The sequence below is a fragment of the Calidris pugnax genome, unplaced genomic scaffold (assembly GCF_001431845.1).
Source record: "Calidris pugnax isolate Ruff unplaced genomic scaffold, ASM143184v1 scaffold9, whole genome shotgun sequence".
Classification (NCBI taxonomy): Eukaryota; Metazoa; Chordata; class Aves; order Charadriiformes; family Scolopacidae; genus Calidris; species Calidris pugnax.
In genome coordinates this window covers 7607715-7632739 of record NW_015090778.1, presented here as the reverse complement: position 1 = coordinate 7632739, position 25025 = coordinate 7607715, and the positions used below count along the sequence as shown (strand labels likewise).

Sequence of the window (25025 nt, the reverse complement as noted above, 5' to 3'; positions counted from 1 at the left end):
CCAGCAGAAGGCGCGCCCCGAGAGCCTCCCCGCTCCGGCCGCCACGGGGGATGGCGCGGCGGACGCTGCCCCTTCTGCCGTGACGGGACCGCGCCGCCGCCGCCGGCCGCCTCCCCCCCGCCAGCCCCGGGCATGCCGCTGCCTGCCCGCCCCGCTGCTCCGCCCTACCCGGACCCCGGGATGGGCCGCGGGAGCTGATCGGTCGGGGAGGCCGGGGGGAGCGCCGGGGAGGATGAGCCACGTGGGGAGCCCGGTGAAAGCCTACGATTTCCTGCTGAAATTCCTGCTGGTGGGAGACAGCGACGTGGGCAAGGGGGAGATCCTGGCCAGCCTGCAGGACGGGGCCACCGAGTCGCCCTACGGCTACAACATGGGTAAGCTCTACCCACACCTCGGGGTGTCTCTGCCCCACGGAGAGGTCCGGACCCGCCCCGGGGCCACGGCCACGCAGGAGGCAAAGGCCACGGCCCGTGTGGCGACTGCCCGGGCTGGGAAATGGGCACAGCTCCTGCTTCTGGGGGTAGTGGAGCTGCCGGGTGGTGCCAGAGGAGAAGGGGGTGCAGGCAAAGGGGTGCTGAGCCGCTGGAGCTCTCAGAAAGGAGGTGGAATCCTTGTCGGGGTTTAAAATCCCAGGCGGGTGATCGAAATAGGTTATGAAACTCAAATTTAAGAGAAACATCTTAATATGCACAATGTATCGATCGGGGTGACAGGGGTTGTGATAGGATTTTTCTTCCTAAGCACTTCTTCTGTTGTCGTCGGTGAGTAAAGTAAAATGCTAATGAGTGAAAATACCCATCAAAATGTTTTTCTAGTAAACGATCTTTGTTAAACAGCAAAGCTGTTTGCTGTGAAACTGCGCCCACTGAAAGAGCAGAGAAGCAGATGTATTTTTTTTCTCCTTTTCTCTCACTGTCATGTTGTTAATATCAGCAGAGTAGCCCTTTAAGATCAAGGTTCGTGTTTGTAGTATGTTCTTTCACTTAAGCTTTTTAAAGGGCAAGACTGAAGAGCCTCATCCATGCCAGATACCTTCTCTCTGCAGAACAGGGAGTTGTGAGCCTTGCAGACAGTTAAAACTAAGCGATGGCTCGGGGGAAAGGGGATTTCTAATTTCCCTCCCTCGCATTCACCTCTTCTCACTCCCCCGATCCTGTTTGCCTGGAACAGACTGTAATTTCACTTTTTTTTTTTTTTTCCCCTCATGCAAATCTACCTTCGGCATATTAAAAAGCAAATTATCTTGTCAAGTTACCCATTGCTTTAATTTACTGCCAGTCTGTGAGCAGTTAATTTAGTGGAAGGGTTTACTTCGTATCTGTTTGTTATTATGCGAGTTCATAGTAGTGAGTCAGAGCGGAGAGAGAGCTGGGGCGAGGGAGGAGAGTTCTCTCCACCATCGCTCCTGACTCAGACGGTACCTTGCAGGCACCAGTGTGTGTTTGGAGATGTCTGCTTAAGAGTTTTGCTAACTCACTCCTTGGGGTGTTGCGGCGTGTTTACACTTTGTGCTCTTCAGGTGGCTGAAGAAAAGGGACCCAGGCAGCATGGGGGGAATGTGCCTGGTCTGGCTCTGTTCTGCACACACAACCTAGAGAATAAATCCTCACGTTGAAGGAGGACTTTATCCTGCAGTGTAACTGAGAGAGTCTCTGAGCGGCTCCTGTGCTCACCAGTCTTACTTCAGGCTTTTGCCTGTAAACCTTGTGATGCTTGTGGTTTTGCTCTTAAAAAATATTTAAATCGTTTGGCTAGCATTGTAGCTCTGTGAACAGATTCCTTGACAGCCAAAAAATACAAATATTCTAGGACTTTATCCTGCAGTGTAACTGAGAGAGTCTCTGAGCGGCTCCTGTGCTCACCAGTCTTACTTCAGGCTTTTGCCTGTAAACCTTGTGATGCTTGTGGTTTTGCTCTTAAAAAATATTTAAATCGTTTGGCTAGCATTGTAGCTCTGTGAACAGATTCCTTGACAGCCAAAAAATACAAATATTCTTTTTGAATTATTCTGCAGGTATTTAACTTGCAGCTTGGAAGTTCTTCGATGTTACTAATAACTTCAAAATGTATAGAATCATAGAATGGTTTGGGTTGGAAGGGACCTGAAAGATCATCTAGTTCCAACCCCCCTGCCCTGGGCAGGGACACCTCCCACTGGAGCAGGTTGCTCAAGGCCACATACAGGGCTGTACGTTTTATGCACTATTTCATGGACTGTAGTTTCTTCAGCAGGATGTTCATCAAGCAGAACTACACAAGGTCAGGCAAATAGAGTGATTCAGGACCTCGCAAACTCTCTATGCAAAGGTCGCTGTTTCACAGAGACTGAAAGAAGTTCTTAGCTCGGAGAAGATGAATGTGTCTGAAGAGAAGGATATGAGTTACAAGGGGAGGGCAGATAAATGTAGTAAAATGCAGAAGGAGTATAATCTGATTTTTAATTTTATGCAACTAGTGTCATAATTATCAATCTTTGTACATACTGAGCCTCAGAGTTTGTACAATCACAGTACACTGTCTAGTCTCACCTAAGGAAGGATTTAAACCATGAAAGTTCACAAAAAATATTTTCTCGCTCTTCAATTTATAATGTTCTTGAATGTATCAAATGGAAATACTTTTGGACACAGCAGGTCAGCTGCCCAGTTCTGCTGGTGGTCCCTATCCCATATCCTGGCTCTGCCTGTATCCCTTCAGCCTTGCCCGCATGGTTTGAGCGTGGCTGCGTAGGATGCAGCTGTGAGGAATCTGTGCAGACTCATGGACTATGAAAATAGAGATGTAGGGAGAGAGATAGCGCTAAACATCCTGTTGGTATTATGACTCATTTTCTAATTTAACTTGATTTAAAAGCTTCATAAATGATGGCTTTTCCACCATTTTCAAGTCCTTAGTTAACTGCTAGCCTCTACCACTTTTGTAACGCCGGCTTGGTCTCTGAATCAGAAAGAGAAAGTCTAGTGGAATGATAGATTCTGTCAAAATGTGCCACGTGTATAAGGTTTGAAATGACAAAACTCTGTGGAGCTTGATGAAAGGGAATGGCATTGAGACTGCAAAAGAGGAGAGAGATGGTGTGGGAACAGGCAAGAGCAATAGAAGAGGGAGAGGAGGAGCACTGAAAGGCCTTCAAAATGAGAACAAACAAGTTAATGTGATGAAGTATGGGAATTTGGGCAGTTGTTTGAATTTGTATATGCAAGAGAGACAGAATTTGATGTTTATTGCTACAAGAAAGACCTTGTTCCCGCTCCTGAAATTTAGTAACTCAAGGTGGAAATATGAATGTTGAGCAGTTTGGAATAACAAGCTCCAAAAGGTGATCAAGATGAAGGACAGATGAGGCCTTGAAGAAGACCAGCTGTCCAGAGAACTTACCACTTCTGTGGATAAAATGGAAAGATAACCGTGATGTTACAGGTCTGGGTTTCAGAAAGGACAGCCATGCATTAGGGTTGAGGAAGAAAAGTCAGAATTTAGCTTTGATATAGGGTTCTTCCTTGTGCTCAGCAAGAGGAGGTGTCACCAAGGTGTGCTGCAGTGCTCTAAGAAGTAGAGAGACAGAGAGTTTATAAAGGAGGCATAGGGAGGGACAAGGTGTTGAACAGTGTTACCCTTCCTTTGGGAAGAAGGAGAATGAACCCTTTGGGATATTGAGAGAGGTGGAAGACTCAGAATCATAGAATGGTTTGGGTTAGAGGAGACCTTAAAGACCATCCAGTTCCATCCCCCTGCCCTGGGCAGGGACACCTCCCACCAGACCAGGTTGTTCTAAGCACCATCCGGCCAGTTGAGTGAGGATGGACCCATGAGCAAAGAAGGACCAAGGGGCTTTTAGTCAGTTGTTGTATTCAGCAGCATCAAAGACAGTTAAGCAGACAAGAAGGAAGAAGGTAAAATAAAAGGTGGAGTTGACTAGAACAGTGTGTGTGGGGGGGATTTTTTCAGCCATTGGATTCCTGAAGGCTTTACATGCAGCTCTGTAACAGTCTCATCTCAACTCTATGGACTCAAACTTCTATTGTATAAACACAGATTCATTTTTCACCGACACTTTTTTAACTATTCAAAAATAAATCTGCCATCTTTCTTGTTCCCAGGAAAATATGGCAATCGTATGTCTTGCTATTTGTTTGCCAGTGCACAGAAATGATATGAAATCTGGAGATGGGAAGGAAAGCCAGCATCGTGTGATCAGTCAGGTCCCTGCAAGCTGCTACTGGTCCACAAGCCATGGTTTGAAAGCATTTGGCATAGTTTGGCTATTAATGAGTATAATTTCTTGGTCTCTGAATTTTTCTTGATGACCAACGGGCTGTGGGTTGGAAAGGAGAAGGGAAGAAGCTTTATTAACATAACAAAGTAAGGACCGCTTTGGAAGATTCATCAAGAACATGATTCATCGAGATAATTTAGAAAGCAGTTATCCTGGAGAGGGGCAGGCAGGCAGGAAGGTTAGTTGTCTGGGTAACCTGCCTTTATAGTTCTCCCACATCTTGCTCAAAACTGAAATTACAGTAGATTGGACACACTTGATCTCTAACCTGGTAAGAAAAACTGCACATAAATGTTCTCAGAGACAGCTGCAGAAACGGTGCTTTTAAGTGTTGTTAATTTCTCAGCCAAATACATTCAGAGGAAATAATTGCTTGTAGGCTGGAACATAATCCCTTAGGTGTGCTGTCACTAGGTAGACAAATATTTTGATGTTTTGCACTAACAGATTTTTATTCAGCTGGATTCTGGTTTTGCTTTCGTACTGCCATACGCTTGCAGTGTGATTGCTTGACACAGGCACTGAAAGGAATGATTGTTCCAACCTGTGTACTCCTACTCTTTTTTTTTTTTTTTTTTTTTTTTTTTTTCTCTTGCAGGAACATCAGGTTTAAACTGACAAATTGTCTCTCCTTTCTCACCTAGCAACCTTTTCATATCCTCTCAAGTTATTATCACAGTGGTTTGCCTTCCCATGAATTCCGTCCGTCCTTAGATTGAGAACTTCACTGGGGTATTGGATGGCTTATCTGAATGCTTGAAAAGATCCTGGTGTGTCATAGTTGTGGGTGTTAATAAGTGGTTGTCTTGATTGCTAGCACAGGCCAAGAGCTTGGGTGGCCCAACCTCAGCCAGACATTTTGGGAAGAGCCAGGTCACCCTTACACGTAGGGAGCATTTCTAGCGGGGTGGCTGTCCCCTGCTCGCATCCCAGCACACAACAGTTCATGGTGGCTCTTCCTGATAAATTAATACCCAGATCAAAGCCATCCTTTGGTGTGAAGAAGAGGGAATGGGCCCTATCTGAAATAAGGAAACAAGAGGAAATATTGCTAACGTAAGAAATTAAAAGACTTAGATTTATGAGCTGACTGTGGTTTCCTCCCCTCACACCCAACAAGACCAAATACAGAACTAATGGAGGCAAAAGTCTTGCCACAAAGATTTTATTAAGTCTCAGTTTCTTGATTCTCTCTTTGTGAAACTGTGTTTTTGAAAATGTTACTTGGCTGAAAGGGAGGGGAAATAAAGTTGTTTTGTTTCCCTACCAGTATACTAGTGAAGAGGATGGGTTACTTAGCACTGATGTATTTTAAAGCCATTACATTTTCCTAAACACAACGTGATCTAAAGATTGCAATAGAAACTAATGGTAACACCACCACATTTCTGTATTTCTTTGCAAGTAGCACCAGCTTTTTGGAACAATCCTCAGTCCATTCTATTAGGATTTCTCCAGCAGAACAGTTATTTCAAGTTTTTGAGCACTGGTATCTATGAGTAAATAAATACCTTTCTGAGGTTAATTATGCTTGCCTGTAACTTTATCTCACAGTACAAGGAGAGCAAAAATTGATTGCTTTTAGCTGTCCTGAAGTAACTTTTTATAAAAGCTTGAATAGTGTGAATTTTCCCCCCTTTGACTTTTGTTAAAATGCAGTTGTACGCTCATTGATCTCAGTTGAAAAGGATTTAAACTGCATTCTTGTCCGAGGAAAAGCAGGTGAGGTTTGATTTCATACACCAAGTTTAAGTGCCTAGAAGACTTCTAGTGTCTTATCTCATTACTGTAGGCTTCTGTGGCATTGGTGGAAGAAACAGTTGCTTCAAATAGAGCATCTAACCTATTTTTGGATGAGCCTGTAAAGCAGTAATAGATCCTGCTCTAAATATGTTTGTTATGACTGCCCCTTTAATGTGCTATCTTACAAGAGCTGTGCTTACTGCTGAAAGAGGACTTTAAATGGTATTATGGACTGCTTATTGGATACTCTCTGCTTACCCAACCAGATTGGAGGGGAAAAAATCAGAACTGTGTGCACATGGATGTATTCAAAGCAGCCATTTGAGTATCTTGTTCTTTTCCAATAAGTGGCCTTTACGTTTCTTACCAAGGTCTATTCAACATCAACAAAAGACCAAAGAAAACACCTAAATTTTGGTCAAGTGTATTACTGCACAGATTCAGAATGAAGAAGCCTTGAAATCTTAACGTCATGTGAATGTTTTTTCAGATTCCTGCCTAAACCCAACCTGCACACACTTGTCTGAATTTGATACCGCTGTTGCTACAAGTAATACTTGAGATTGTTGTGGCAAAAGGGACTGCAGCAATAGCTGACTTTCTGCTGTGTCTTTCTCATGCACGTTCATTCAATAGCACTATGTGCTGCTCGTCTCAGTTTCCCTTGGGCTAATGGTGTCTCTTTTTACCCCCCCTATTTTTTTCATAGCTACGAGGGAGTGGGAAAGTGACTGTGAAAACAGAATTCCTGCACAGCTCCTAGACAGGTGTGTGACATGAAAAACAAAGTCTGGGTTATTTTGAAAAGTGGTCAGACTTCAAGGTAATTAAGTCCTTTTAAGCCACTTTGGCCTAACCAAAATTGTATTTGCCTGTGCCAGGATTAAATTTTATCCAATATGTTGGTTAAATTACATTTACATATTGCTGTAAATTTGTTTTTGTTCTGGGAGCTGAACAAGAATGGAAAATGGGATTAAGAATAGAAATTGGCTGACTTTAAAAGTTTTATTTGTATCCCATTTCATTCACCTCTTCTGGATTTTGTTTAATATGAAACTGAGAATATGAAACTAATGTAATATTTACACAAAACACTCCACATAGGCTCGTGTTTGTCATGCTGGTTTTATTTAAAGATCATCTCAAATGTAATAACCAAACATGTTTGGTTGGAGCTTCCTGTGCTTTTTTGTCCACATTTAAATCTGTTGATACAGGGGGATGTATCTGTACAAATAATTTTTCTTTTTTTCCGTGTCTTGACGTGTCATGCTATGGAAGTATGAACTGGGCAAGCTAAGAGGTCAAATACTCCAGTTAGATCTGTGAGTTCTTAAGTGAAGCTGTTACAGATAAAACACTGATTTATCAACTTAAGCTGTATATTTAATGACCAGTCTTTCAGAAAGGTGAGATAAAATAATCTGTCAGCATTCACTGTAATTTAGTACATTCTCAGGGCAAAGTCCACGAAAATACTGGTGTTCACAACAGCTGTTGATATATCTAAATTGTCACTCACGTCTATGGAAAGTTAGAAAGCTAATTACTGCAAAGCTGCAATGTCATTTCTGCCCAGGAATGGAGGAAGTTTAAAGGTCCAGAGACTAACCTTGCAGTTTGTGGCATCTAAGAGAGTATTCTCTTCCACGGGGTGGGATGAGCAGAAAAGAGAAAGTATCAGTAACAAGCTGTCCCCAGTGACAAAGAGTGGTGAAGAACAGCCACCTTAAGGCTTTCATGTAGTACAGACCTGCTTTTGGTATAATTACATTCTTGTTTGATATGTTAATGAGACTGTTACTCTGCCTGCATATTGGTGAAAGCAATGTATGTGCTGTGTTCAGCTGAGACTTACTGGGTCTGGCTGGTGATTCTTCACAGGAGGTGTAGGTTTTTTGAACCCTAAAGGTTATGAATGTGTAAGGAAGCAGAACATGTTCTGGTTCATGTAATGTGCAGATGGGGCTGAAGCAAATCCAAGCTGTGCTCAGGGCAAGGTGAGAATCCTCTCTAGGACAGAAAACTAACTCTATTGCATCTGGGGGAAGGACAGGCAGGACCTAGCACTGAAAACACCCTGATGTACACAGAAAAACTTTTCTGTCAAGTTAGTAATTTTTTTTTTTTACTGTTTTGCAGATATATAAACAGTGAAGATTAAGTATTTTGGAATCACGTTTGTTGTCAGAAGCAGGGAAATTTATTTATCATTCATAATGTGGGAAATAAGCTAAGTTTTGCTTCAGCTAATTAATGTATCATTGTTAGTGTGATAGTACTAACAAAGAAGCCTTAGTAATAGTAGAGTCTAATAAATTGTATCCAATTAATCCCCAGAAATGCCCTTGGTCTGTCAAAGGATCCTTGTTCACAGAGTGTTATCTAGGGGAAGAGAAACAAACTGGAACACGGCCTTCGACACAAAAACCCAAAGGGTAGGGGAGTATCAATAAGGCCAAAGAAACCAGTCTGGTAAATCTGCCAAGTAGATGGTAGCAAAGACTCTGAAATAACGTGTACCTTAATCAACTAATCAAAGGCGTGTTTAGGATAATAATTTCGTAGAATAGGTGTATGTGTGCCTTATATGGGAAAAAGTGCAAAATAAACCTGTAATAGGTCAAGCGGTCGGGAAGAATGTGAGCTCCAACTTCTCAGCCCATGAGAAGGGAGACAGAAACTCAAGCGGCCGGGATAAAGGTATAAAATACCTGAAAGCTAAAAGATCATCGTGCATCTATTTTTGGTGCACCCGATTCAGCGCTGTTTCGTATTAATAAATTATTATTTTTTTTAACCTTTGCTTCGGTGACTTTGTCCTCTTTAAATTCTAAGATGTGAGTCGGTGTTTCTCACAATAAGATGTAGTCTTGTGCTAAACTGGAAGCCAATAGAACAGCTTTGCTGGTCTTTCCTTGTGTGGGGTTTGCCACTGAAGGGTGCTGCTGTGAAAGCCCTGTGTGACACCAACACGGGGTGTCAGGAGAAGGAGGGCAGGAGGCAATAGCTGGTGGGGATGAGGGAGCCAGAAGAGCTGAGGCTGTTGCTCCGCAGTTATCTTGGACACTAAAAATTATTTGTGCAACATTGGATTTCAAAGTAGAAACTGGTAGCTTAATATGCAGAGGTGGAGCAACTATGCTGAGAATTTCTGGAATGGAGATTTCCATGCGTTTTAAAAAGTAACTGACTTCTAAGTTAAGAACATAAGAAGTGTCGTCTTGAGCTCATTTAGCCTCGCGCTCTGTTAAAAATGGCAAGAGAGAGCCTATTTTGGAAGAACACACCAATCTGGCTGCTTTCTGAGCTCTGCTTCCCTCGTGCGCCTGCCAACCTTCCTAATCCAATATTTGGAGATGTAGAATTCTTTGTAGCTACTTCATTTATGAAAAAGGGTGGTCTGTGTGCTCTTTTTTAATTAAAACTTATAGTGGAGACACAGCTCTGGGCTGCGATGAGCCCCCCAAAAAACCACAGCTTTAAAATGAGGTGTTGCCTGATGCAAAACTAAACTATTTAGAGTTTCCTCTAGTTAATTATTTTTGGGTCTCAGCTTCATGTTCATGTAACATAAACTCCCAATGCCATAAATACCTGTTTTAAATATGTTTGTTAAAATAGCGGATGTTCTTTAAGGGTACTTCAGTATGCAAAACTCTGGAGAAATGTGTGTTGTAAAAATCATTCTTGGATCAGAAGAAGGTAACTGGAACTTTTAAATACATGGATTATTGTTAGTATATGGCTAGTTAGAGTCTTGTGTGTGCAGATGTAAATGTAGAGGAGCTGAAAGACGTGACAAGGTTTAGAAGTGAGCTGCAGTTCCAGTGACACACTTGCACCAGATGAATTGCAGCTGATCTTTCACACTCTCAGATGCAGGCCAATCCCTTGGATTTCATAACCATGATTTGTTTACTGGGTGGTGTGCTCCAGGCTTATGATTCTGATTTTATCTCTTTATTTCCCCCCAGTTTTTATATTGGGAATGTTGAGTGCTCCTTGGCAGTCAGTAACTCACCGTTACCCTCCTGCCATCCCTCATTTTCCCTCTGGGCTACGACTTCACACAAAGAGCCCTGACATCACTGACACATCAGCAAAATGTAATCCCACATCAGCAAAACTCAAACAGCAGAGGATGTTTACATACTCTGAAAGAACATAGCGAAAGAACTATGTATTCTGACATATAGTCAGAAATGTATTTGAGGATTGTATGTTTAATTTGCCCATTTTCATAGAGAATGAGCCATTACAGATGTTTGGATGAAAAAGAAACTATGTTAAAACCCCCAGTTTAATTAAAAGAAAGAGAAAGGGGAGTAGGAGTATTTTAGTCCATCAGTTTTGGATAAAAATAATTCATCCCTTCAAAATTTTTGAAACAGTGATGTGTTCATGTATCTCCTGTGCCTTTATACTTTGTTTGCAAGCTGACTTTATGCAGTGCCTTAAAATGGGATATTTAAGTGCATGAAATATGAAACTGCCAGATGGAAACTCCAGAAGAGACCCAGCAGGTCTGGCAGCCTTTTTCATACTCTCGCAAGACTAGACCGAGGAGAAGAGGCTCATGTAGCTGATTGATAGAGTCAATGGAATGATTGAGGCAGTACATGGAGAGTCTTGTGGTGTAGAACTTTTACCATGGATATCTGGATACGTGTATTTCTTCTCTGACTGTTTTAGCAATCCCTAAATGCAGAGCAGGATCTCAGTCAGGGCTCTGTTCTAATCTCTCTGTATGTTTGCTTCAGTAAATACATGAAGTGAAGTTTGTGTCAAGCACAACCTTGACTTTTCAAACCACTTCTGAATTAGTAGATTGTGGTTTAACTTCAGTGCTTACTTTATCAAACAGAAGTATGATAAATGCAATTTTAAACGAGTTCATAACCTCCAAGCTTTTTAATTGATAGCCTTGGAGCCAGAAGATCTAGAGTCCAAAAATACATGCAGTGTAGTAATTTTTCTGTATAAATTCTAAGTTTTGTCCCCAAAGAGGATTTTAATCCAATACTGTTTGAGAACTATGGTTCTATGGGCAGACTCACATCAGTCTAGACTGCATTTGTCTTCAACATCTACAAGACAGGTTACTTCAATGCTGAAGACTACATAAAAAGTAATTACCTAGTTTCTAAGTGAAGAAAAGTTGCAGTTCTAGCAACCTAAATGAAGTTTGGCCGCAGACTAAAGAGTCACCTCTCTGGAGAAGAGACCTTTGGGCAGGTAACCAAAGTGCAGCCTCCTGGTACCCATGAGGAGGTCATCAGAAGGACAGAGCGAGGTGGGACAGTAGGAAGCAGCTGGTGTAAGCTGAAACAAGAGAGGTTCAGAATGGGTAAGAGGAAAATTTTTTTTGCCATGAAGACAGTTAAGCTGTGGAACAGGTTGCCCAGAGAGGTTACACAGTCTCCAGACCTCATACATGCTCCAGTTTTGAGCAGGGAGTCGATGACCTTCTGAGGTAGGTAACCTTCTGAGATTGGTCCACCTGCAATTTCCTTTGATCCTATTCATTTGAAATCCAGTTTATTTTAATTTGTTGGAAGCCTGAAACCAACTAAATAATGAATGGAACAAGAGCTTTGTATCAGTCCTGTATAGTCTGGTTTTCTCCTTTAAATCCTGACAAAGATTGTTCGCTAACAGTTTGTGTTAATTTTTTGTCCTGGAACAGCAGTACACTCCTAACTTTGGCAACTCTTCTGCTGGAATAGCTGAGGAGGAGGCGAGGGGAGAAGTGGAAGCATATTCCAAGCCAGGCTTAATTTCCTTCATTTTTCTAATGGAAGCGTATGTCCTGAAGGTATCTCATGACTTGGGAATTCCTGGAGTTAATGGTTAACGTGATCTATAAAGCCTATTTTACTGCAGCATGTGTTTCACTTGGAATTCCCAATTTAACTTAAGAAGTGCAGTTGGTCTTGTGTTGCTTGGTTTGGAGGTTAGTTTGAAAGCTCTTCAAGTCAAGCATCTGTGCTCTGGGAACAATGGCTGTACGTTTTCTGGATGACAGCTTTTAAGCCACAGTAATTTTTCAATAATGAATTTTGTTCTCTGGCATCTTTAAAGCAAAATTATTGCACTTACACCTACTTGTTGTGAATTCCCACTTTGATCTTCAGTTCATCATAATGACAGAATTCATTACGTGGTCAGCTCGAAGAATTACTTTTCAAGTAATCTTTTTTCCTCTTTTAACAAGCAGTGCTTTGTGGGGTGCAAAACAATACCTGTGCTTTTTCTTTTTTTTCTTTTTTTTTTTACTACACTTGCTGACAAATAACTGCTGCGACTTCTGGGAGTAATGATGGCAGCCTGGAGTAAGCTTTTTGGGGATTTATTTTATTGGAAACTTTGGTTATATTTTGCCATTAATTATAAGTATTACTTACAATTTCATAATATACAGGAATATGCCTATGAAACAATTCTGGGTTTTCTAATTGTTATGATATATTGATGCATTTAACTGAAAGTGGTGGTTTTAATTCTTTAGAATCATTTATTTGAGACTTGATTTAAAGCCTAGGGGCGTCTTGGAGAGGTTTGCAACTGTTCTCAGTGGGCTCTTAGGCCTGTATAGCTCAGAAGAACGGTGGCTGGCTGTTCCTCCAATTCTTCTCATGCCAAGGATTTTTGAACTGGTTTATTACTAATGAAGTGTCAAGACATAAAAGGTCATTGTTCTCTTTCGGAAAATATTGTAAAATGTGAAATATTGCATCTGTTTTTAATATTTTATGGTAGGATTGAAGCTATTCTCCCTTCCAGATTGTGGCCATGTTTCAAACTTAGTGTTCAAGATACAAGTAAGAGCAAGTTCTGCGTGGCTGTGTCCCATTTCTTCATTGGTTTGTAGAATTTTAAAAGATCTGTAACGTGTCTCTGGTCTTTTCCTCGTGCACCAGGATGATTTGACCCCCCACTGTTAACCTTTGTGATGAAGAATTACAGTACCACAAAGATACCAAAAAGCACTGAAAATATTGGACAATCAACTGTTATATAAAACTTATTCCACTTTTTTGGAGTCAGTTTTCTGAGCCTGGCCAAGCTTCCCTTCACTGTGCTTCCCATGGATATGCAGAGTGCCCCATCATAGCTGTTGCTCAGGATACGTGTGTATCTCGAAGATGAAACAAAGAATCCTGTTGGAAACTTGATTTAATTGGAGTGTAGGAGAGCAGGGAGAGTAGAGGTGGGATTGTGAATGAGAGGCTGCCCTTGAGAGCTGATGCCGTTTGAAAATAATGAAACTGAGATTTTTAGGAAGATAGGATGCTTGTTAACAAGCCTGATGTATGCAAAGGAACTCTTCTTGCAGTCTGGCTCTGACTCACAGCAATTGATGAACAGCCGCAGTCAGAAGATGGTATCATAGAAGAATATATATTTTTTTTCCCCTGTACTTATAAAAGAGATTAATTTCGAATTCAAATTCACTGGTTCTAGGTTATGGTTATCTTTACTTTGATATTAAATGGACTAAAAGTTGAGGAAAAATCTTATAAAATGCAAATCTGAAGTTGAAAAGAGCTGTTTTAAAATACTGTTGCTGTTTTATAACAATGCCTATAAACTGGGAACTTCTTGGTGTTACATTTTTTTATGTTGAGTTCTGTTGCAAAGAATTTGGAGAGACAGGCAGGGATATTGTAAAGCTAATGCTTGTTGTCTTCTGCCAAGAGTGTGTTCCTTTCCCAGCGTAGGGAACTGAGCGATCCACGTTCATTCTTCAATCACAATCTGATGTTATTGGCTTTAAATAAGTATAAAAAAACCCTTTGGCTAGTAATTGCTACCAGTCAATAACAATCCTGTCTCAATCCATCTCCAGAGATGTTGGTAGTTTCAGGGATCTTGTATTTAATGTGAGTTTTCTAGTCAGAAGGGAGAGCTGCAGCGTTGTGCTGAGCAGCTGGATCTCGATGCAGGAGAAGGTGGACCTGTGAGACACCGGAGGTGTTCTGGGATCACCAGTCCCCCCAGATTTCACTTGATTCTTTCACATCCGTGAAAAAAGGGTCAAGAAAAAAAACCACCTCACTTACAAGATTGCTGGGACTGATATATTAATCCCTTCCCAATTTATTTCAAATTTATTAATAAAATGTGCTGAAGTAAAGTAAGAACTATTTTATTTTGGTCTGTAATGCTAATAATAACATTCCCTTTTCCTGCAGGGCTACTATTTACAAGCCATAAGATGTTTATATATAGCAGCTTTCATCCGAGGATGTTAGCTGCAATTTGTAGTAAACATTTGAGCTGAGGAGCTTATCGTGTGCCTGCGATAGCCCTCTCGTCTGGAGTGGGAGAAAGGAAATGATGAAGTGCACAGTCCCTGCTTCTTCCTGCCCCAGGGAGGGGAACGGATCTCTTCCTTCTTGTAAAATAAAATTTGAAGGCCTTAAATTGTAAAGAGGCTTTTTTATTGTTGACAAGTAAATGTTAAGACAGAGGAGAATGAAATACGATCTTGGGATCTTTATTTCCTTTCCTCTTAATGGGAATGGAAATGGATCGTTCACTAGTTTGGGTTAAAAGTTGTTTATTAGCTGATGGCAAATAGTTTTCTCTGCTTTCCAAACAGTCGTCTGTCTTGAATGTTTAGTTTTTATTTGGCCATCTTAGCAGAAATACTGCAAGCTAAGGCTTGATTAAAAAGCCCCATGCATTTAACAAGTTGTTTGCATGTTCTTTTTGCCGAGGGTGTGAATTTAATATGCAAAGCAGGGGCTTGTTTACTTACTAATGCTGGTAGTAAAAGGGTGAACAGAAACTTATTAAGTTACTGCTTCTGTATATTAGCGGCCTGAGTAATTTAATTTTTTTTTTGGAGCTTATACAGGTTTGGGAGTTTCAGATGTTAATTCTGTTCTCAGATTACCACTGGAGGTTTGCCATAAAGTTGTATCAAACTTCTTACTCCTGAACAGTTTGCTTTGGTTCTGAGGTCTGGACCAGAGCCAACTAGAAGTGCTCTGAGAGCTTCAGATTTTAACCCGGTGCCCTAGTAACTAGGAAAAGCTTCTGTGTAATTGTTAAAGAGCACTTTAATATTTTTTTTAAGGGTATATTTCTCGTAAACTTAATTCCTTTAAACATCTAAAGGAAAGCAGGTGTACTGAAGTGTAGATGGTGCTATTGGCATGTGCCTGTGACCATAAACACAGCTACATATGAAGCTGAGCTTTCTGATCCAAACAGCTTCGATTTAAAAAGGGGGAAATTGTCACATAGTTGAAATGAGGGAATTATCTGTGGGACTTTGTAATTGTGGTTTATGGCTTGATTAATGAGGTGAAGTATAGAGTCTAGATCTAAATTTTTAGTGTCTCTATTTCAATCTGAATGGGCAATCTGTGCTTTTCAAACAGATGGCTTTTATTGCAGTAATTAAGTGTGATGGAAAAGACTGGAATTTGGAAAGTGATGATTATTCTGAAATGGCGAGCAGAAGGCAAATATGACTGTCACATAACCTGACCTTTGTGCTCACATATCAAAAGATACAGCCCAGTTTTACTGCAGAGAGTTTATCTCTTTGCAGCACGATGTTGAAAACATGGGGCTCAGTTTGTAAAGCTTGGTTGAACTTGGAATCCAAAGCATGTTGTGGGTCCGTGGGCTGCGAACAATAAATGAATGAGTTGGAAGTTGTGTCACTTGTCAAATATACTTGAAACAGTTACAAATGTGTTTTGAAGAGAAATGTTAGACCTTAATTTTAATGTGTATATGAAAAGTTAGATAGTGAGGAAGCTTAAAGTACGAAGTGATGGGACCACTGAATTTTCATCATGCCTCTGAGAAAACGGTTTTAAGCATTCTCCAAAACATAAATCTGTGTTTTCAAGGTCTTTGAACTTGAAGGATGACTTCAGTAGACTTTGTTAAATACAGGCCCAGAATCCCACTGAATACATATATATATATATATATATTTGTAGAGACTTAATTACTGGCATAGAAACATGGTGAGAAAGAGACATTGATGAGTGTCTGAGATAACTATTATTGAATGGTTATTTTGGACAAACTGGTGGAGTGAATGATTGCTGGAGAAGATGTTTAGCAGGGCGTTGAATGGAGTAGTAGTATTAATTTTTAATTCTGTTTTAATTAAATGTGAAAGCTCTTAATCTACAGCAATTATCTACATGGAGCAACATGCCTAAAACTTTAAAGAAAGGACACATCAAGAGGAATAAGTAAAAACAATGAAACCAGTTGTTGCAGTATTTATGAGTCAAAATGTAACAGAGCACCAGGTTCAAAGGCGAAAAGTCATGTATTCTCTACCCTCTCAGGTATAAAAAAGAGTTTGGTTTAGGAGCATTTCTAAGACAAATGTGCCACTGAATAAAATGTTTCAGTGCTGAATTGGTAAAGCACAGCTCTAAAGAATTTAGTCTTAAAGTTCTTGGGGATTTTCCCCCCCTGTTTTTTTTTCATCCCTCTCCTATAACTTCTCAAATTTGAAACACAGATCTAAAGCAAATGCAGAACAAGCTCCAAACCATTAAAATATCAGGCTAACATCCAATTCCTATGAAAAAATTTGAGGGGCGAATCTGGATTTTACTCTGCCATATTATCAAATGTGTCCAATGGTCCGTAGCCCGTTGCTTCAAATTGCGTTCAAGTGAGTCAGTGTGTTTTTCACTGCTGAAAGCCAAACGGCCAGCTGTTAGTCACACTGGAGATCATTGAATCCCAATTATTTAACTGAAGAGAAAAGATTTTTGGTGTAAATAATGTTGCCTTTGCTGGAACACAAATTGAGCAACTTAAATGACTGAATGATTCTGCCCCAAAGAGACCCATGGCAAACCTCGAACACAAATTGAGCAACTTAAATGACTGAAAGATTCTGCCCCAAAGAGACCCATCTGAGGTAGAAACTTTGATAGGCTACTAGAAGCTTCAAGAGCAGCAGAAATTCACAGGAAACTTTAAAATACTCAGTGGTGACACGAATGCAGTGTGCTCAGGGAAGCGTAAGCCATGGTGTGGTGATGGCCACAAAGCATCCATGCAGAGAAGATGGCTTCCTGGCCACTGCAGTTGCTACCAAACAGCTGAATGCTTTTTTGGGAATCTTACCACATTCCGGGCTTCAATAATATTCCTTTCCGTTTTCTATCTGTTAATTTCGTGTTTGAGAAGAACAAAATCTATTGCAAATCAATTACATTTAAGCAATCCAAACCCTTCAGCGAGGACAGTGGCTTGTTTCAGGATCTTTCATTTCAATTTGTGGCTTTGGGTAAATAATTTTTATTTAAAAACCCCATCTATGTGAAAGTATTAAGCACTGGGAGGTTTTTCTGGTTCACTTCAAAGTTGACTTTTTTTATCTAGCAGCTTTTCTGTTCCCTTCCTTGTATAGAGATACATTTTAGTTGTGTATCCAAACAAAGCTATTCTGTCTTGCTGAATGAGTGAATAATGTTCTGGAAGGACATTTGATTTCTCCAACAGCACAACCCACATCTGTTGGTCTCATTGTTGCGGTTTCACGCTGTTCCTGATGATTCACGGCAAAAAGCTTTTTGTTTTGATTCTTAATCAGTGGCAAATGCTAATTGCAGAGATGTTCAGGTTATATTTTCAACTGCTTCTGTTTGTGTAACAGCTTAAGAATAAGGAAGTTTCTGAATCCATCTCTTCAAAAACCTTTTGAGAAACCCGTAAGATGCTTTCATAACCAACAGCTGGTAATAGTATATTCTTTAGACTTGTCTTGTGCATGTCATATAAAAAAGATGTAGTGTTTTGCATTACGTGTGTGGCTAAAGATGAGTGATTTGCAGTGGTTTATGGTCTGTGGTGCGAAGCACAGTGCTGGGTTTATTCAGCTGTGTATCCTCTAGCTATGCAATATTCATTTTCTATGCTTGGTATGTCTTTTAACGGAATGATGGATGTCCCTTCCCTGTGTGGGATGTGTCAGTGTTTGCTAAACATGGTCTGGGCCTCTTCATTAACTGGAGATAAACTAGTGGAGGTATTTCACCCTGCGGGAAATATCAGTGGTAGCCCAGGGTGCTGGAATGAGTTACACAGTGTTCTGTGGGGTTTCTTCTGCGTGTTTTATGGGCTTGAGAAGGCTTGAGAATTTCTGAAATGATGAAACTTGTTCTTTCAGCACACAGTTTCAATGTCCTAGTCTGTTCAGTGTCCCAGGACTTTATTATTATTTATTTTAACTTGTGGTTTGTAGATTTGACTATTTCCTAATACAGTTGGAGAACAGGAACACTTTGGCTCATAAATGAAAATAAGTCTCCCAAAACTGGTGGTAATAAGTTGGAGGGGTTTTTGTGTGTCTTTCCAAATGTACAGATAAGAGCCTGAATTAAAGGCAGAAGATGTTTCAATTCACACTTCTGCAGTGAACTAAAAGCTTGAAATGCCCATCATTGCTCTCCCTGGCCTTTCTGCTCAGTGCTCCTCTGGGAAGTGGGAGGTTGGCGTGGTGCTGGACCAGTCTCCAACCAGATTTGAGTTGGAATCATCAGAAGAATTTAGCTGCCAGACCAGGAGCTGTGTCGAGAGATTTTTTTGCTAATATACTCCTACTTGCTGGTGGGATGTATTCATCAGTTTGTAAAAGGGGGAGTAGTGAACCTGTGTGTTGATGTGACTCAAGTGAACTCCCCTGCAGGCAACAGAAATGAAGTGGCATCTTTGAAATACATTTCCTAATAACGTGTGACTTACAACCACAGCGCCTCTGTTTTGATCTTCTTGCTTACCTGGTCTCCACATCCCAGGAAGATCGCTCCTTAAGCTCGCTCTCTATCATCTCTCTGGTGGTTGCTAGCTCCTTCTGTACCAGGATACTGGGAACAGGCAATTCCTCTTGGCTTCTCATTCTTGAGAAGTGCCCTGGCTCCTGGAGCCGCAGTCCCCATTCCAGCAGGGCGATGCCACCGCGACTTCCCGCTCCTCTCTGGGTCTTGGCTTTCAAACTGGGCAGGTGCTTGGCAGTTGCTACTGCTGTTAGAAATGACATAAAACATGTAACAAGTCAATTCATAGATAAAAATATTTTTAATTAATAGCACTGCTGTGCAATTATCCTTCAAAATGTGTTGGTTTTAAATCTCTTTACCTTATAAAGTTTAAAGCTGGTTTAACTCTACTAATATTGGCAAATGCAATACAGAAGTAAAAAAGATTTGCTAATATTGCTATGAAAGTTTTCGAATACTGTCTGCTTAATCTATGAATGTAAATGCTGGCGTGCAAGAAGCCAGGAAATTAGAGAAGTGAAGCTCTTTGTAGTAGAGATAAAGACCTTGTTCCACTGTGTGGTTTTGCGTCTAAGTTACAGTTGGTATCCTACAAAAAGGAATCAGTACTATTGTGTTGTGTAATAAAAGCATTCAGAGTCCCCCTGGGAGAAATTGGTGATAGTTGTGTACAAATGAGTTACTTTGAGACTAAAACCTGGAGACAGACAGGTTGGGCAGTGGTGTGCTGGTCTCTGGGCGAGAGATTGCCCTCATCTGTAACTGGGAGAACATTTCCTGGGGCAGCACATCCACAGCTCCTTTTGAAGAGCAGCGTCTTGTGATTATAATGTAGGGATTTCAAGTTTCTGGTTGTTTTCATAAAATGGGCTCCAATTCTGTGTGCCTCAGGTGGCATCTTACATGTGACACGTGCCATTTGAACGGTTTAGTGTGGTGCACATTTTAGAAGCAGCAGAAATGCAGCGTCTCTTCTCTTTGCCTGTGGCTACGGGGGAGCTGGCTCAGCTGACAACTGGTACCTTCCAATAACTTCTGCTGGGTAATTTAACATCTGTTCTTTATTCCAGACCGAGTCTTACAGGCTCCTTTCCTTCTGGAAAAAAGGAGATGGGCAAGGCTGCCTTTTCCACCTCTGCTTTTTTATGCCAGAGGGTTTTAAACCTATTTTTTGTTTACAAAAATGGAGGTGACTGCCAGTGACTGCTTTAGGGACCTCTTCATAACAACTGGAAGCAGCACTTTGTGATGCTCCACTAGAGGAGCTGCAGGAAATCCATTTTATTAACTTGCTTAATAAACATTTTTTCAGGCAAAGAGAGGAGATCTCCTGCGTGGAGGGTGTCTCCCCAGAGCTGTGCTTGCAGCTGAGACAGATTCTCATTTGCTGCATATGTGCCCTGCTATGCTATACCTTCTCTTTGAGAAAAGTAATCAATACACTCTCTTACTGAACTCTCTTACTGAGCTTTCAAACTTTTCTTTCCCTCTTAAATACAACAATGACAACGGCAGCAAATCTCACTGGTAAGCATTTGTCATGTTTATCAATACAAACACTGATACGTAGATTAACTTTTTGGTTCTGGCTGTTGATGCCACCCTAATAATGAATCTTACACTTAAAGACCATCTTCAGCACTGCCATCCCTGTTCCTCTCACCAAGATGTGCTGAAATCTTCAGCAGTAATTAGGGTGCTCTTCTCTATCCATTCGTTTTTCCACATCAATGTGGTTTTCTCACCCCTTTGTTTTGCTTATGCTCTGAAAATAAAGCATGTTTCTCCTTTTCAAGGTACAAGTCTCATTAGACTTGAGGACGTGTTTCAGAGGTAGTTTCCCTGCTTTTTAAACTTAATTTGGAGGACTCTATGAATTGAATGTTCAATTCAGGATGTTAACTATGACAGAGCAAAGAAAACATGAGAAAAAGACATTTACCAGTGAAATTGGGTTGCTTGGCTGCACAGTGTGAATGAACACTGAATGCACACTTTAAAAATAACATTTAATAAAATAAAAGCCTCTCTTTCTTTTAATGTTTATAATGATGCAATTTGTGGATGCAGTACTGAAGCACAGTGTTCAAAGCCATTGACCCTGGTGTGGTGGTGGATATTTTCAGGGGTCAGCTGCCGCCACACAACTGCTTCTGATTAGTTTTACCTCATCTAATTGGAAGCAACACACCCGTTTTGCCCAAAACGTTCATGCTAACTAGAGTTGAGCTTATTTTTAGAGTTTAATTGCTGCCCAGGACATGTGAGGTTAGCAGTGAAAAGGTAATGTTACAAAGTGCTGAAGGCTGTTTGCAAAGACTACAAAATGCACAATAAAGATGTGAGTGAAGTTCTATATGTGTGCGTGGATACACATATAAGCATATAAACATATTACAATACCTACTTCCCTTAAAAACTGTGGCTGTGGCTCAACCTGGGCCTGGTAGGGGAAGGAATAAATGGAAGAACCTGCGTTGTGCTGGGCACTACTGCATGGGTCTGCTGGGCAGAGGGGGCTGCTGGCAGTGGGAAAGGCTGGAAGACAAGAGATAAACCACGTCTTGCACCATCTGCTGCTTTTATATGAGGGGGACACGTGTATCTGATATAAGCCCTGCCTGTGAGTCAGAGATGATAAGGAAGGAATAAATGACAGAGGCAGTAAAGGCAGGGAATGGAGAAAGAGAACAGCATTTACTCTGCAACATATGTATGGGAGAACAGGCAAAAACCTAGTTCTACTTTCTTGTACTGAAGATAAAATTCTTTAAGCATGTATGTTGTCATAATAATGAATAAAACAGGCCATTTATCAATATGAAGGGAGCCTGAGACATCTGCTCTGAATGCACCAAGCCTAAGGAATATGAAAGATCTTTGTAACTTTGTATGAACAAGTTGTTCTCCATATGTCTTCATAAAGTACTAATGACAGAAACCTTTTTTTTTTTTTTTAAGGTGAGCTTCTTTGAAATCTGTCTGTGTGTTCACTGTACACCTGCAAGCTGCTCTAAGATCTGTGTGCCTCTTCCCCACAGGTATAGATTATAAGACTACAACGATTCTCCTGGATGGCCGCCGAATCAAGCTGCAGCTCTGGTAAGAACGTGCTCCGCCTTTCCCCATCATTTATATTTCAGTGACACAAAAATGCAACTCTTCAGGGCAGGAGTTCTCCCCTATGCTTCAGAAATACTTAATCAACTGAGGAAGAGAGAGCCAGGCAGCTTGTTCTTGGCATAACTCGTGCTTTCTCTTTACCTCCGTTTTGCATCCATTTCATGTAAAATAAAGGATGTTACAGTTTCTCTATGAGAGAGACAGATAACAAATGCAGAAGAAAGGCACAAAAGATTACAAGTGCCTTCAAGATATATTTGAAGTGCCTTCAAAGTTTATAACATGTAATGGTAATGAGAACTATGAAAATAACTTAGAAAGAATACGCTAATTGTAATAGTGACATCCCTTTGCTCAATTTATTAGTAGTAGTGGTTGACTAAATAACCACAGTATTACAAAAAAAAAAAAAGAAAGAAAAAAAGAGAGGTGTTACTGCTCATATAATTTAATCTGCAACCTGATGTGATTTCATCTTTACAAAAACATGTTGAGAATAAATAAAGTTATTCTACAACAAGAGTTTTCCCTGTAGGGACAAATATTTGGTCGGTCCCGGTGCGTTTGTTAAAGCTGTTTGGAGATGGCCACCTTCTGGTGCGTCTGGAAACACTCGGCAAGTGATACCACTTGAAAAACGCAGCAGCTTTACTGCCTCTCAAATCCATTGTTTTCCTCTTTCCCTGAAGGCATGGGGAGAAGAGGGAGAAGTGAGGTCAGTTCGAGGCATGAAGGGAGAGGGAGTGTGATTTTTTTGAGGAGCCATAATCTAGATAAATCAGAGAGATGGGTTCTAGGAACAAGCGCTGTTAGAGTGGAGAGGTGGAGGTGAAAATGAATCATTTCCTCCTAGAGACAATCCTGGGCTGTTTCCATCTTTAATTTCTGTGAGGTTGTTTGGTTTGTGTTTTTTTTTTTAATTACTGGAGTCAAATGCCTGTGTGTCAAAGCTAAGGGATTTTTAATTTATTCGTCACTAGTTGTTTGTGCCTTTGTTTTTCATTTGTGTTTCAAATGATTAATGCAATGATGGATAATAGTACTTTGCCATATGGTAACTTCATTACTTGATATTTTATTCACCTACTTTCTTTTTCTTCTTCTGTCTTCCACTTTATATAGCTTAGCAAAAATACCACATAAAGCTTATCTGAGAAGTAGCCAGGAAGGAGATGTTTTAATTCTTTTCGTGAAGGGCAAAGATGTTCTTTGGATTCTTTAAAATAACAGATTGGAAAAGTTTCTACAGTTGACCATATAGGGAAATATGTGCCTTGCATTTGAAAATTACAGATCTACCTCAAAAAGTCTTTATGGAATTTTGCTTCTTATAATCTTTTTCACTATAAATTTGATTTTGCTTCCAAACGCTATATGTAGTAATTTATTTATAATAGGGGGGTTTTTTGTGCATGCTTTTCTAAAAGTCCATGCTGCCTGTGACTCTGCAGGGATGCCTTTATCATACCAGACTCATGAGGAATTATTGCTGCTGTAATCAAGAATTTACTGGGTTTCCATTAGTTTCCTTGGTGATGGCTAGTGTTTCCTCCCCCCCCCTTTTTTTTTTTTTTTTTGCTGTGAAAAGAGAATCTTTCTTCAAGCTGAACTAAAAGCAAAGTCTAGTGGCGTAGGTACGCTTGAGTAACAGCCTTTGTTTTCCAAGGGCAGTAACAGGAGTAAAGTTTGAAGTTCTTGTCCTCTTACCCCGAGAAATCTGAGCAATGTAGAGGAAAGGGCAGGACGCCAGCGGGGAGACTGCGGAGAGGGAGAAGAGCTCGTGCGTTCGTGGCGGCTGCTGCGTGACTAACGGCACCAGAGCTGATAGCGATCGGTGCAGATGAGATCATCTGGCTGAGCTCCTAATGTAGGAGGCCACCTACCTGTTTTAAATGTATATCACTTGTTTCGTTTAGGGATACATCCGGGCAAGGGAGATTCTGCACCATATTTCGGTCTTACTCGAGAGGGGCTCAGGTAAGCAAAGCGCAACTTTCTCAGCGAAGAGTGATGGCTGTTGGATGGATGAAAGCAGAGGGAGCAAACCATCGTGTGGCTTCTAGAGCTCACGTGTGGATCACATGTGGATTCAGGAACAGTCTGGAGAGAACGTGAAATAACAAGGGGCAGGGGAAATCCATGAGACTGAAGTTGAATTGGGGTAAAATACAGTGACGTGCATTCTTATGCCTTCCTGTTGGTTACCTCAGGCACTTCAGTGTGTTACCTGACTTAGATCCCAGGAAAGCTATGCTAAAACTACTTTTTAAAACTGTGTGCACCTGAGAGAAACTGATAACATAAAACTGTCAAGAGTAATGTGAAATAGTCTAAAATGTGGTGAAATGCAATGCCTTGTAAGGAAATGACCTTAAAAAAAAAAAGGCACACTAAGAGTCAGTTCCATCCACTACGTTCCAGAAGTGCACAGAGCATTGCCTCTTCAAGCTACCCAAAATATTTATTTGCTCTGACTTGTGATGTGTGTGTGATCAACCAAACTTCTCCACTATAACAAGAAATATTTACCAATACGTTAGATCTGAAACTCAGTCAGGGTTTCTGCCCTTAGCTGAGCTGTAATCTACATGGAGAGGTGGGGCTTGGTTTCACAAGGTGCTGAGGTTCTGCTCCACTGAGGAGTTGCTCGACATCTTACAAGATTATTTCAGAATTGGAGAATTTACTGAGAGCATTCTTTGTGTTATGCTTCTGTTAAATGTGGAATATCTTATTTATTTTTAACACAGGGAGTGATACTGGTGTATGATATTACAAATCGTTGGTCGTTTGATGGAATCGATCGATGGATAAAAGAAATAGATGAGGTAAGGTACAATCCCAGAGTGTCACTAGTCTGTAACAGATGACTAAGACCAACTGCTTATGATATTTTCTACTGTTTTTCCTGGCATTTGCAGGCAGTGCTTACTACAGAGATATCCGAGATGCCAAGTTTACCATTTTCTTTCTATGTTTATAATTCTAGAAAGTTGGAAACGTATCAGCTGCAGTCTCTGATTTCTGTAAAGGTGTTGATGGAAAGCATATGGAGGGCAAGGATTTCATATTGTAGTCCCACTCTTGCTATAGATTTTCCC

At 40.8% G+C, this 25025-nt stretch overlaps 1 protein-coding gene and 1 long non-coding RNA gene across 2 annotated transcripts in view; one reads left to right on the top strand and one right to left on the bottom strand.

The window, feature by feature from the left end:
• The first annotated feature begins 6 nt into the window (after positions 1 to 6).
• RAB40B (RAB40B, member RAS oncogene family) overlaps positions 7 to 25025 on the top strand; it is a 52481-nt gene continuing 27462 nt past the window's right edge. Inside the window, exons 1-4 of the mRNA XM_014953577.1 lie at positions 7 to 374; positions 21843 to 21903; positions 23841 to 23901; positions 24675 to 24752. Of these exons, the coding sequence (XP_014809063.1) occupies positions 233 to 374; positions 21843 to 21903; positions 23841 to 23901; positions 24675 to 24752 (342 nt within the window). The 5' untranslated portion in view covers positions 7 to 232. The remainder of the gene's footprint in view (positions 375 to 21842; positions 21904 to 23840; positions 23902 to 24674; positions 24753 to 25025) is intronic.
• Positions 15051 to 19037, bottom strand: LOC106894740. Its single transcript, XR_001413304.1, has 3 exons — positions 18802 to 19037; positions 16875 to 18704; positions 15051 to 16809 (listed from the first exon to the last, which is right to left on the bottom strand). It is a non-coding gene; the product is annotated as an uncharacterized LOC106894740 (long non-coding RNA).